We start from the raw sequence: 14,341 nt of genomic DNA, 5'->3' as shown, positions 1-14,341 counted from the left end.
TTGAAGTCCTGTGTGTTGCCTTAAACATTAATTTGCATTCTACTATAAAAATCTGGAACTTAAAGGACTACAAAGGATGCTTATTGAAGTAATGACTAAAAGTCCCAATCATGGCAGTGTTCTCTATTAAAGCTGCTCAGTAGCCACTAGCCACAAGAGCCTATTTAGCACTTCGAATGTGGCTAGCACAACTGAAGAATTGAATTTTTATTTTCTTTAATTACCTTAAATTTAAATCACATGTGGCTAGAGGCTACCATATTGAACAGGGCAGGGCTAAACCTCTGATGTACTGAGGTAGTCATAAGGCATTTCTTATCCCCTGCTGCCTTTTCCCCCAAACCTCCAGCTCCCTTTCAAACTTGCCATCTATTCTCTGACCCCAGATATGAATGGTTAGCTGCTGGCAGGAAAGTGAACCATTTTCCTTAGCCTGGGATAAAGTTTTAAGAAGGCTCACAGTCCCTCAACATTCACTGAGCACTTATGAGTGATGGCCAAGAAAGGACAAAGGAAAAATCTAAATCTAGGTTTCTCTCCTTGAAGAACTCAGGAGTTTAGTAGGGTGGATAAATTACATAGCCAAATTGCAGTAGAACTTGTAGGTGTTCTTAAAGAGAAACAGCGAGGAAAGGGTGACCAGGGATATCTGGGATGGCTTAGAGAAAGTTTTACAAAAATGATATTCAAATTGTTTCTTAATGCAAGAATTTGAATGACAAAAGAAAAGACGAAGCCAAGGAAGTAAGATTCCATAACCCAAGCCATTTGCTCAGATGGCAAGATCACTGAACCTAGAACCAAACACATCCTAGATTTGAGTCAGTGCTCTGTATGAAAATCAAAATTACTATTGTAATCATATTATTATTAGCACTCCAGGCGGAAGAAATCAGCATGTCCAAAGGGATGGGAATGTTAAAGATGATGAAATATTTATAAAATGACACCAAGTTGAGACTGGCTGAAACAAAAGATTTGAGAATTGGCTGGTAAACATTGGGCATAAAGAAAGTAAGATTGAGATTTCATAAAAACGTGATTTATGATCTAAGAAATGCAATACACATCAATTCCAAGATTAAAACCAAGTAGTTTAAAAGTTCATACTCCAGGTGTGTGCTTCCAATAAAAGGCCAAATAGCTGGAATTTTTTCTCTTAGCACTTATCTTAAGTCCTTACTTTTAAAAGCATTCTCTATTATAGTTTTTCTTTTAAAATGTAAATACCACCTGAAAGTGGTAAGCCTATTGGTTAACCTTTAACTTCCTTCACACCTTTAAAATTTGCCCTAAGTCAAACAGAACTCCCGGTAAAAGCATGATTGAGGACAGTTAGTAGGGGACAATGAAGTAAGGCTACCAGGATTCAATTTCAACTCCAGACACTAACTAAGTGGCTTTCCTGACATTAAGTCTTCTGCCTTAGTTTCTTCATCTGTAAAAATAGGAATAAAATGGTACTTCATTGGGTTTTCATAATTAAAATATATAAAGTTCTTTGAGTGCCTACCCCTTAGTAAGCACCACTTAAATGCTGATTACACACCACACACACATGCAGACATACACTCACAGACATACACAATGAGAATTTTTATGTGGCTGTGGTAGAGAAGGAGAAAGAAACAAGGCAGGAATGCCTCTGGTACTGGGAATCTTGAATTCATGTGAGGTGTTAAATGAGAAGCTTTAGATGACTAGAGAGTTATAGCATAGGGGTTAAGAGCTCAGATTACTGAATTAGACTTGGGGTGTTATATTCCTATTCCAGTACTTTCTAATAGCATAGTTTTGGGCAAGTTACCTAACCCTTCTGTGTCTCAGTTTCTTTACCAGTAAAACAGGGATAAAAACAGTAACTACTTCACTGGGTTGCTATGATGATTAAATATGATAACACATGAAAAGCACTTAGCACAGACCTGGCACAATAGTAGGCACTAAATAAATGATAATCAGTAATCAGAGGACAGACAGAGATCCTGAGAACCTGGGGAACAGAGAAGAGAGCTTAAAAATTGATGTCAAGAAATAGAGGGAAAATAAATGTGACTTCAATTATAAAAGTGCTGCCTAAGTCTTGTTATAGTTTATAACTCGTATGCCAGGGAATCATCACATGCAGGCCACCTTTTAGTTATTTCATGAGTGGCCAATGTCTGTGCTACAGCCTTTCCAAAGTACAGTAAAATAATGATAATACTAACTAGCTAACATGTAGTTAGATCTAGGCACTATTTATAAAGCACTTTTTATGTATTATCATTTCACAACACTTCTTTTCTTTTTTTTTTTTTTTTTTTTGAGACAAGGTCTTACTCTGGCACCCAGGCTGGAGTATAGTGGCACAATCTTAGCTCACTGCAGCCTATCTCCCAGGCTCATGCAATCCTCTCCTTTCAGCCTCCCAAGTAGCTGGGACTATAGGCACACACCACCACGCTCAGCTGATTTTTTGTAGAGATGAAGTCTCGCTATGTTGTCCAGGCTGGTCTTGAACTCCTGGGCTCAAATGATCATCCCACCTCAGCCTTCCAAAGTGCTGGGATTCAGGAGTAAGCCACCACACCCAGCTCATTTCACAACATTTCTATGAGTTGCTTTTATTATTGTATTTACACAGGTGATGATTCTGAAGCTTAAAGTTAAAAACATGCTCAAAGTCAAAAAGGCAAAGCTAACGGGGCTGTCAACTTGTGAGACACTACAAAGTTTTGTATCAGAGATTCAATTTGGACTAATGTGTACTGAACTAATGTAGCTACTCATTAAATATTTTAAAACATCGTTTAATAAAGCTTGAATTTAAAAAATTTCTATCTAAGCCTCAGTTAAGCTGAACAGTCTACTCCCCATCCTCATTCTGATTTTACCTAAGTATACATATTCCCCTAGTTATTCAAGGCTCTCTAAAACTACTGCTCCCCGTTCAGCTGTAAATCATCTGTTCTGCTCATGCCACATGGTCTTTCCTGCCAATTACTAAATTTAGAATATTCAAAATTGATGCTTTAAAACTTCAAAAAAAAAAAGTTACCTTTGAAAAAAATGAAGTCATCCCAGGTTTCCATAAAAATAACCAAAAATAAAATGATAGTGCTACCATGGGAAAACATTGTCAGATGTGATTACATGTGCTATTGGGCAAGCCAAAACAGATAGACTCTGGAAGTAGTCTGTTTCCTGAGCCTGTCTTATAAATCGCTAAACCGCTCAAGTAGGACTATGATATACTTCATTTCTTAGGCATGTTCCTTTGCTATTTTAAGTAACTTAAATGATAAAGGAGGCTATAAGCTACAGTTTGATGAAAAGCACATTTATCTGCTAGGTTATTATATCTTAAATACAGCACTGTAGTTTATCAAAAATGAAGGGATATCTCCTAGGACCTTCTAAACTGAATTGTTATCAAGTCTTTTGTTGTAAGTAGATGGCCATTTTTCACATATGTAACAAGAACAATTCAGGCTTTTTAGCTGCCTGGGAAACCTGAAATGATCCTCCTTATTATTTTAGTCATATGGGCACATTCCATGAGGGAGGAGTCAATCAGATCACAGCCCCGAGTAACAATCGAGGCTTCTTTTTTTTTAACCTGGGTTGATTTACAGACAACAGAAGCTTCCCCCACACCCTGTCCCAAGACTACAAGCTTAAGAATCTAGTTACAGTTGCATCTTAACTTCCATAAAACTGAGTAGCTCAAGGATAAGTCAGAGGTAGGGGCTATCATCTTACCCTTTATCATACTTGATATCATCAACCACTGTTCTCATTTTTTCACCTGAGGTGATTTACTGACTAGGGAGACTGTTTTTCTGTTTTGGGGTTTTTTTTGTTTTAAGACTACAAGCTTAAAAACCGAGTATATATTGTAACTAAATTTCCAACAAGGTATCAAGTCAATAAATCTGAGTAGCTCATGAATAACTCAGGTAGGGCCATCACCCTCCCCTCTATAACATTTGTCATTTATATATTACTTAAAATGCAGACTGTAGCACTTTACCTTCTGTGATACTGTGAAATATCTATTTGGTCAACTCCTAAAATCCTTGGAACCTCCAAAGGAGTATCTTCTTGTATGCTAATGATTGAGGGCTGGTAGCCCCAAAGCAGCTTCAGGATCAGGGCTGGTCACCAGATGCACCACGACAGGATTAGAGGTTTGGGACTTTCAGCTCCATTCCCCAACCTCTGGGAAGGGAGGGAAGCTGAAAGTTAAATGGATCACCTCAATGATTTAATGAACCATGCTTATGTAATGAAGTCTCCATAAAACATTAAAAAAAAACAGGGTTCAGAGAGTTTCTGGATAGCTGAACTCCTGGAGGTTCCTACAGGACGGCACACCCAGAGAGGGCATGGAAGCTCCACACCCCTTCACCCTATACTTCACCTTATGCATCTGTTCATCTGTATCCTTTGTAATATGCTTTATAATAAACCCATAAACTTAAGTGTTTCCCTGAGTTCTGTGAGTTGCTCTAGAAAATTAATCAAACCCAAAGGGAAGATTATGGGAACCCCAATTTTAAGTCAGTTGGTCAGAAGTTCCAGAGGTCTGGATTTAGGACTGGTATCTGAAGGGTTTGGGCAGTCTTATGAAGTCTGTGGGGTCTGACACTACCTGAAGGTAGATAATGTTGAAATGAATTGGAGAGCAAACAGGTGGTATCCACTGCAGAATTGATTACTTGCTTAGGGTGTGGGAAGGAATCCATACACATTTAATCACAGAAGTCTTCCGTGATGATTGTTGCTGTTGAGTGGTTGAGTGAGAAAATAGAGAAAAGCACACTGAGTGGTGTTTTTTCCACATTCACCTGCTGTATATCTCTAATTCATGATCCCCTTCAATTTTACTATGATCAAATTTCAAATCGTACTGACAGTACTGCAATTCACCAAAAATTCAATCTTAGTCATTTTGCTATTATTCAAGTTGATATATATAACTGCTAATTTTACCTCCATGATAATCTAGTACATGAGAAAAGAGTACTAAAAAAATCATGTTAAGAGAAATTTCCAATTTATTCAATGAATAAATGGATATCAAGTACTACACCATGAATCAGGCTCTATGCCAAATTGAGATATAGCTGTCATCACAGTGACAAGGTCTCTGTCTCCAAGGAACTGAGGAAACTTCTGCAGTCTAACAAACAACACTTGAGTTTTGAGTTTTGTTCTCATGAAAGCACACTCTTCTACCTTTCTTATACAATATGTGAAAAGAAATTAAAGCCAGAAAAATAAAATTCAAACAACATATGGGTTGTATCTGTGTTTTCTATGAAACTCAAGTAGCGTCTTACTAAAGGAAGTTTTTCAAATGTCAATAGAGGGCACATCCCTATCAATTTTTATAATCCAGTTAAAATTCAAAGATAAGTGTCTGATTCAGTTTCCTGATAAAACAAGCCAGTACTCTTTAAATATATCTATAATTTACACACTGATTCCTCATAGGCGTGAAGCCTCTGCCTTTATAGTTTCTCAGTACTACCATCTAAAAGTTTTTGATAACTTAATAGTTTAACCAAGACCACATGTATACAACTACCTGACTAGAAAATCCATCTCCATGGGTCACCTTTACAGAAATACTTAATTTCATGAGAGGAAAAGAGCAATTTCTTATATTAAATAGCAAATTCTGAGTTAAGCCAAAGAAGAATTGTCCCATCTTTAACCAACAGACCTATATTACTAACTTTATTAAATAAAGGACTCTTTGACCAGGCATGGTGGTGTGCACCTATGGTCCCAATTATTAGAAGGCTGAGGCAGGAGGATTGCTTGAGCATGGGAATTGGAGGTTACAGTGAGCTATGATCATGCCACACTGCACACCAGCACGGGTAACATACCAAGACCCTGTCTCTAAAAAAAAATAAGAAAAAATAGTTTTAAAATAATAAGTAAAATATATGACCCTTTATTATTTATCTATGTTGCAGAGATAGGATAAGTTGTAAAAGACAAAGTGGTGGAGACATTTAAGTTGAAACCTAAACGATAGAGAAAAGCTGGTTAAGACAAAGTAAAGAACAAAAAGAGTATGCCAATAGAGTACCATAAGCACGACTAGAAAGACAGAGAGCAGACTGTATTCCAGAAACTAGTTCAGAATGCCATGACCCTAGTCATCTAGGGAATGACAAGATGTGAGCCTGAGAGGCAAGCAGTGGTCAGATCACACAGGTTGGGTACGCAGACTGTTGCCAGTTCACAAGGAGATTCAGCCAATCACTGTTATTTGTGGATTCTGTATTTGAGAATTCACCAACTCAGTAAAATGTATTTGTAACCCCAAATCAATACTCATGGCACTTTTTTTACAGTCATTCACTGACATGCTTAGAGCAGTGAAGGGTTGGAGTCTCCCTACATGCACACTCCTAGCTGAGGCTGAAGGAGACACTCTGCCTTGTTTCAACTTTCTCATTGTAAACTGGTGTTCTTCCTACAGACTATTTAGTGCCACATTTTTTCCATTTCTGTGCTTTTTCTTGGCTACAGAAATGTTTAAAATGGCCCCCAAGCATAATGCTGACGGGTTGTGCAGTGTCCCTAAACACAAGGATGCAATGTGCCTTTCAGAGAAAATATGTGTTGAATAAGCTTTGTTCAGGCACGTTATTGGCCATGAGTTCAAACGTTAATGAATCAACAAAGTATATTAAATATAACTATTATTATCCACTTCCCCTAACAGTATAGTATGCCCAAAATGTATGGTGCTATGAGTTTGCATTAAAGTTCATTGTTTGAAAAATTGAAGGCTGGGTGCAGTGGCTTATGCTTGTAATCCCAACACTTCCGGAGGCCGAGGCAGGAGGATCACTTGAGCCCAGGAGTTTGGGAACAGCCTGGGCAACAGAGTGAGACCCATCTTCACAAAAAATGAAAAATTAGCTGGACATGATGGCACGTACTTGTGGTCCTAGCTACTTAGGAGGCTGAAGTGGGAGGACTGCTTGAGCGCGGGAGGTCAAGACTGCAGTGAACCCTGATTATGCCACTGCACTCCAGCCTAGGCAACAGACCAAGACTTTGTCTTAAAAAAAAAGGGGGTGGGGAGTGGGGGGCTGGGCACGGTGGCTCATGCCTGTAATCCCAACACTTTGGGAGGCCAAGGTGGGCGGATCATGACGTCAAGAGATCGAGACTATCCTGGCCAACTCTACTAAAAATACAAAAATCAGCTGGGCTTGGTGGCACGTGCCTATAGTCCCAGCTACTCGGAAGGCTGAGGCAGAAGAATTGGTTGAACCTGGGAGGCAGAGGTTGTGGTGAACCGAGATCGCACCACTGTACTCCAGCCTGGCAACAAAACGAGACTCCATCTCAAAAAAAAAGGAAAATTCAATGATTTCTCTCTTTTTTTTTTTTCCCTTTTTCTTTAATCTCAGAGTTTTGTTTTTAAAATTTATTTATTCATTTTTGAGACAGAGTCTCACTCTGTCAGCCAGGCTGGAGTGCAGTGGCACAATCTCAGCCCACTGCAACCTCTGCCTCCCAGGTTCAAAGGATTCTCATGCCTTAACCTCACAAGTAGCTGATACTACAGGCATGCACCACCACGTTGGGATAATTTTTTGTATATTTTTTTTTTTGGTAGAGATGGGTTTTGCCATGTTAGCCAGGCTGGTCTCAAATTCCTGACTTTAACTGATCTGCCCACCTTGGCCTCCCAAAGTGCTGGGATTACAGGTGTGAGCCACCATGCCCAGTCTAAAATTTTTATTTTTGGGGACAGGGTCATGCTGTGTCACCCAGGCTGGAGTACAGTGGCACAGTCACAGCTCACTGCAGTCTCAAACTCCCAGGCTCAAGCAACCCTCCCACCTTAGCCTCCCAAGTAGCTGGGATTACAGGTACACACCACCATATCCAGCTAGTTTTTTCCATTTTTTTTGTAGCGGCGGGGTCTCACTATGTTGCCTAGGCTGGTCTCAGACTCCTGGGCTCAAGCAATCCTCCCACCTCAGCCTCCAAAGTGCTGAGATTACAGATGTGTGCCCCCGCATGTGGCCAAGGAAAATCAAACACTTTCTTTCTGAAAAACATTTCAAGTGGAGAGTGGAGCTCTTCTTTGTCTTCAAACAAAAACACACATAAGGCTGGGTGTAGTGGCTCATGCCTGTAATCCCAGCACTTTGGGAGGCCAAGGCAGGCAGATCAATTGAGTTCATGAGTTCAAGACCAGCCTGAGCAACATGGCAAAACCTTATCTCTTCCAAAAATACAAAAATTAGCCAGGTGTGGGTAGTGCACGCCTATAGTCCCAGCTAATCCAGAGGCTGAGCTGAGAGGATGGCTTGAGCCTAAGAAGTAGAGGTTGCAGTGAGCCAAGATTGCACCACTGCACTCCAGCAGCCTGGGTAATAGAGCCAGATGTTCTTTCAGAAAAAACAAAAACAAAAACAAAAACAAACAAACAAATAAAAAACCCCCAAAAAATCCACATAAGACAAGGTTATGTATTGATAAAATGACAAAAATATTCTGACCAGAGGCTCACAGAGGCCTAAAACTGTATTTCCTCTAGAAGCAATGGTTCACTAATTCAGGGATTCAGGGTTTCCTGCAACTTTACTGAACATTGCTGTAACTAGAATCAACTGCGAATTCATAAATTGAGAGTAAGTTTTTATAAACTTTTAGAGTAACTTGATATTACCATGATGTCCAACAATGTGGTCATGTTTCCAGTTATTCTTTTTCATTGATTTTTTTTTTAAAAACACCTGTCTATGACAGATTGGAGATTAAAAAACAAAAATCAGAATAGTTCTTCAACGTTGATGGTTTAAGAAGCAATTGCCTAGAAGACTGACGGGAGTAAGGCTGCAATGACAGGCCCAACAGATAGGTACCCTATGAACTAACGTAAACCAAAGAGATGCAGGCAAGGCTGGACACAGTGGCTCATGCCTGTAATCCCAGCACTTTGGGAGGCCAAGGTAGGCGGATCACCTGAGGTCAGGAGTTCAAGACCAGCCTGACCAACATGGAGAAACTCTGTCTCTACTAAAAATACAAAATTAGCTGGGTGTGGTGGTGCATGCCTGTAATCCCAGCTACTTGGGAGGCTGAGGCAGAAGAATCGCTTGAACCCAGGAGGTGGAGGTGGGGGTGACCTGAGATCATGCCATTGCACTCCAGCCTGGGCAACAAGAGCAAAACTCCATCTCAAAAGAGAGAGAGAGAGAGAGAGAAAGAGAGAGAGAGATGTGGGCAAGAACTAAAGTAGTGGCAACAGGATAAATGGATTAATGAAACCAAATAGATATGGAAGCAACAGGAAGAGTAAAGGATGACCCTTGTGTTTCCAGCTTGGATGGGAGTAGATGGCAATGTCTTTCTTAGAGACAAAAGCAGCTTTGGCAAAGAAAATGTGTCTATGGCACAACCAAGCAGACATAATCAATTGTTATCAACATCATTATCACTGATCTTGAATTTTACCAAAAATATATGATCTAATGGTTAGATTATGGAGTAAAACGAGTGGAATAACAGATAACATCTTGCACCTATGGAGGTAACAGTTTTCTACTAGGAAGCAATATGATATATTGGAAGCACTATTTCCAAGCTTCTTTTCCTATCTGTAAAATAGAAATGCCATCAGCTACCTTACAGGGTTACTAGAATAATTCAAACCTCTTTTCTGGGGAGAGTTCCAGCTTACAAATACCACGTTACCAAAGGTGGGAAAACTTATTTGGCAAAAAGAGATGGGACTAGCAGTTTTTTTAGGTCAGAAGAGACATCATCATCACTAATATTTATGAGTGGGTACCATGTGCCAAATATTAAATGCTTACCATATATAAACTCATTTAATTGTTACAACAATCCTAAAGTAGACATTATTATTATCCTCATTTTGTAGATGAGGAAATTGAGGCAGATAATAATAAATAACTAGCACAAAGTCACTCTGAAAGGTAGTACCATCACAGGTGCCTCTCACACAATTGAGTGAACACGGGAATTTGTTTCCAGAAATAACATACGGATTTTAGGAGAAAGGAAGGAAGGAAAGAATACTCTGGTTGTAAACACTGGAAGTGTTATAGAAATCTGAACACAAAAATGTCCCTTGGTGATGAAATCTTGAGTGGGAGGGAGAAAAGTTTGTCTCCATACCAAAGTCTCCTTGTTCCCAATCCTTTCTTTCTTTAGATTCAAAGGCCCCACACTTTCACTTTCCAGATAATTTTTTTAATTATCTATGTCCTCCTGATTCCTCAAACATACGAAGGTAGTGGTCAAGAGCATAAGCTCTACAATCAAACTTCAATAATTGTTGTATCATTTACCAACTTGCTTATCTGCTTATGCACAGAAGTGAGCAAGTTATAAGCCTCTGTGCCTCAGTTTTTTAAATGTAACATAAGGATAATAGTAGCATCTATCTCATAGAGTTGTCAGAATTCTCTGAGCTGATATATATAAAGAACTCAGAACAGAACCAGGCACATAGGAAAGTTCCAAAAGTATAACTATTGTTATTATCCAATTCCCCTAACAGTGTAGTATGCCCAAAACCTATGGTGCTACAAGCTTACATGAAAGTTGACTGTTTGGAAAATTGAATAATTTCTTTCTGAAAAATATTTCAAGTGGGGTCCTGCTCTGTCTTCACTGCTGTGTCCTAGTACAGATCCTAACACAGAATTTTGCAATTGCCTACAAACTGTCCTGGCACTCTTTGGCAGTTACCATACATCTGGCAGTAATATTTATAAACAACTGTCACTATCTTGCTTAAAAGTTCTCAACAGCTCCCTGCTGCCTACAAATACACAAGGCCCTTTATAATCTACTTTTAACCATTGTTTCCAGTTTTACTTCTAGTCACTTCTCTGAACAGCTAGAGCCATAACAGAAGATTACTTTGTCTGAAATAGGCCATGAATTTTAAGAGACCGCATGCCACTGTATATGCTTTTACGTCTGAGAAAACTGCCCTCTATACTCCCAGGCCAGGAAACTATTCATCCTTCTAAAGCCTAGATAGTATGCCACCTTATACGTTTATTCAACAAAACAATTTACTGAATATTAAAATATGCAAAGAAGACCCTGTGAAAATACATAAGACATACTTTTGACATTTGGGGAACTTTATAAGGAGAGAGATATGTTAAAATATAATAACATAGTATATTATCAATAATACATGTAAGATATAAGTAAGCAATGCCTAGGCTGGGTTCCAGAGGATATGAATTTCTCTGTCTCCATCCTTACCTTTCCAAAATTGAACCATGATCTTGAAAACTACCTTTTAATTATACTAATAAACTATATTACAGTCCTATGTTTAATATCTTTCCTAAAACTGAAATTTTAATGCAGAAATTTATTCATCCTTTGTATCCTCAACACCTAGAGGGTGACTGGAACCTAAGGGAACACAACAAGTGTTCACTGAATTGAATTAGATAAATTAGGTTTCCATATTGGCCAAAAACCTTTTTAACCCATAATGTGGCTGATCTATGACAGCAAGAGAACCTTAAAACCTAATCAGCATTTATAATAATACGCCGAAAAGTCAGAACAGTTCCAACTTGGAATTATCCAGTACTTGAATAGAAAAATCCAATTTGGCCAGGTGTGCTGGCTCACACCTGTAATCTCAGCACTTTGAGAGGCCGAGAAGAGTGGATCACTTGAACCTAGGAGTTCAAGACAAGTCTGGGCAACATGGCAAAATCCCATCTCTACAAAAAAAAAAAAAAAAAAAAAAATTAGCCAGGTACAGTGGTATGCACCTGTAGTCCTAGCTACTTGGGGAAGGTGAAGCAAGAGGATTGCTTTAGGGGGCGGTGGGGGAGGAGGTCAAGGTTGCAGTGAGCCCTGTTTGTGCCATGCACTCTAGCCTGGGTGGCAAAGCATACCCTGTCTCAAAAAGAAAAAGAAAAACCCAATTTGTAAGCAGTACTGACATTTTGTTCCAAATATAGTACTCCTCCCTTCTTGAACAATACTGTTTGAACTAGTCTAATGAGTTCAAAAAATACCAGAACCAGAAGTTCTAATTTTGGCTCAACAAATAGTTTGCTTTCCTTAACAATGTGGCAGGAGATGAAGACTCTAATTACCTAGGAATTGCGGTAGCATATGACACTTTCTTCTTGGTCCTGGAAATCCAGGTTAATTCATTCATTTACTTAAATATCTGTGAAGGACCCACAAGGCAATAGGAACTGGGGATACAGTAGGCTCTATTTTTATGGAACTTATATTCCAATTGGGAAAGCAGCAAATACATACATCAAATGGTTTGGGCAGGGTTGAGAAAAAATAAAGCAGGGCAATAAGTCAAGAAGTGAAGAAAAGAAGGCAGGAAGAAGAGTAGTGGTGGTACACTACATAGGGTAGTCAGGGATAAGTCTCTCTGGTAAAGCATTGGATCAGAGGCTGGTGAGGGAGGGACATGCCAAGCATTTGAAACCTATTCTAGGCAGTGGAGGCAACAAATGAAGAAAGCATGGTGTGGGAGCATGTTTAAGGTGTTAAACACAAGCATACCGGTATGGCACGATTACAGTTAATGGTTTGTGAGGGGCAGATTGGCCTATGACAGACAACCGGGCCCAAATCATACAGCCTGAGGATTTTGGATATTATACACTGAGATGAGAAGCCACTGGATCATCTCAAACAGACAGCCGACATAATTAGAAATACGTTATAGAAGAATAGCTCTGTCTGTTTTTTGGGTATCAGCTAGTAAAAAGTTGCAATAACTGGGCAGTAGGAAGTCAAGGATTACCTGCAATTCCTTGTAACCTAATAAGCTGGTGCTAAGAATGATGGTAAAGAGGAGCAACAGACACAGCATGGTGGAAAGCCTCAAAAACACATCGTTCCTTCCTTTTATTATCAAGCGTCTCGGAGAGACATAGTTATCAAACGCTACCAGTTTTTAGTCGACCTTAACCACCAACCTCTTCTTTCATTCACTATTATTTAGTCTCTAAAACACGCACACATCTACCGCACAAGAAAAGTCAAGTACACCCCCTTCTTCCTCTTACCTTTTAACCTTTTGCTTCTTACACCCTATGAGACCCATTTTTCTCCTGTTTTCAAGTACCCTCTTCCTTTCACCCTTTGCTACTGTAAGTTTCTCGGTAGCTGCAGGTGTTTCACCCATTTTATTATAATTAATAATGGTGACCCTGAAAATACCTAGTAAAAGAACGTGGAAACTCAAAATTACAGTTGACAGCGTTACTTCTCTGAACAGGACTTCCCCAAGCCTCCTCACTAAGCCAAAGTCGCCCCTCTGAAGTGGTGCCAAGATAAAACCCAGGTGGCTAGCAGCAAATGAAGTCGCAAGCGCTGCTTGACACGAACTCAGCCCCGCTTTTCCTCCCAGACACCAAAGCTCAGCCCTACCACACTACCTTCGCTATCAGAAGTGTCTGTGACCTCGTCTTCCAGCACCGACGCTACGGCTCCGGTTACCATTTTTATCTTCTTCTTTGGGGTCTTTTTCAGATTTTCTTCCTCACTCACACGTGAATCCGGAGGGGCTGCTGCCATTTTTCCGCGCCGGAAGCGTCACCTGACAGTTGCGTCCGGTGGCAACCAGAGGAACTTCTGCATTTAGTGCCGGTGACACAAGGTTCCGGGGCGGGGTCGTCTAGCCCGGAGTTCCGGGCCGGAGCCTCAGAATGTGACTTGGAGAGAGCTCTGAATAGCCCTGTGTGTTTACGCGAAGTCGGTTCCAGGACGAAAATCAGCGGCTGAATGGCCTCAGCCGACTCCTCCGCTAGCTCGCCTGTGCCCTGGTCCGCCGCCCCAGTGCGGCCCCAGCCCCGCGCGGTCCACTTTGATTTCCTCGCCTCGGCGGCTTCCCTTGTCTGCTGCCTTAATGTTGGTTTAGTGTCCTCCTCAGGTGTCTCTTACGTGCCCACTGAACGCAGCAGCAGCTAGGACGCGGGACAGATCCACTGGTGATCGATAATTAGAATACGATCGTATCATCCCCCCGCCCAAGATAACACGCGAGACCTTTCTTGCACACCGAATAGATTCACCTTCTTTCCCTGGGGCGGGTGTTATGGAATCCAGCCGCACCCTGCTCCCTCGGACCCGGCTGGGGCCTGGAGGGTTTCTGGCGCCCGACTGCGCGGTGCAGTCCGAGGGTGCGAATACCTCGCTATTCGCGCGAGGGTCCTGCCTCCCACCCGGGCCAGCTTTTCTCTGAAGTTAGCCGCTGTCACCAGCTCTCAGCTCCTAGTTCCATCGAAGCACCTACCACAGTCGGCCTTCATTTTCCCCCCTAAAATGTTGG

At 40.6% G+C, this 14,341-nt stretch overlaps 1 protein-coding gene across 2 annotated transcripts in view; it reads right to left on the bottom strand.

Moving 5' to 3' along the window:
- The window catches only part of RRP15 (ribosomal RNA processing 15 homolog), a 46,451-nt gene extending 32,799 nt beyond the window's left edge, over positions 1 to 13,652 (bottom strand). Inside the window, exon 1 of one of the 2 annotated variants that reach the window (XM_055233838.2) lies at positions 13,449 to 13,652. In XM_055233838.2, the coding sequence (XP_055089813.1) occupies positions 13,449 to 13,587 (139 nt within the window). In that variant the 5' untranslated portion in view covers positions 13,588 to 13,652. The remainder of the gene's footprint in view (positions 1 to 13,448) is intronic. The other variant, XM_055233840.2, reaches the window with a different exon arrangement.
- Positions 13,653 to 14,341: the final 689 nt, after the last annotated feature.

Source organism: Symphalangus syndactylus, chromosome 19 (genome assembly GCF_028878055.3).
Source record: "Symphalangus syndactylus isolate Jambi chromosome 19, NHGRI_mSymSyn1-v2.1_pri, whole genome shotgun sequence".
In the NCBI taxonomy this organism is placed as follows: Eukaryota; Metazoa; Chordata; class Mammalia; order Primates; family Hylobatidae; genus Symphalangus; species Symphalangus syndactylus.
The sequence above is the reverse complement of the archived record's forward strand: the minus strand, read 5'-3'. Positions and strand labels throughout refer to the sequence as shown.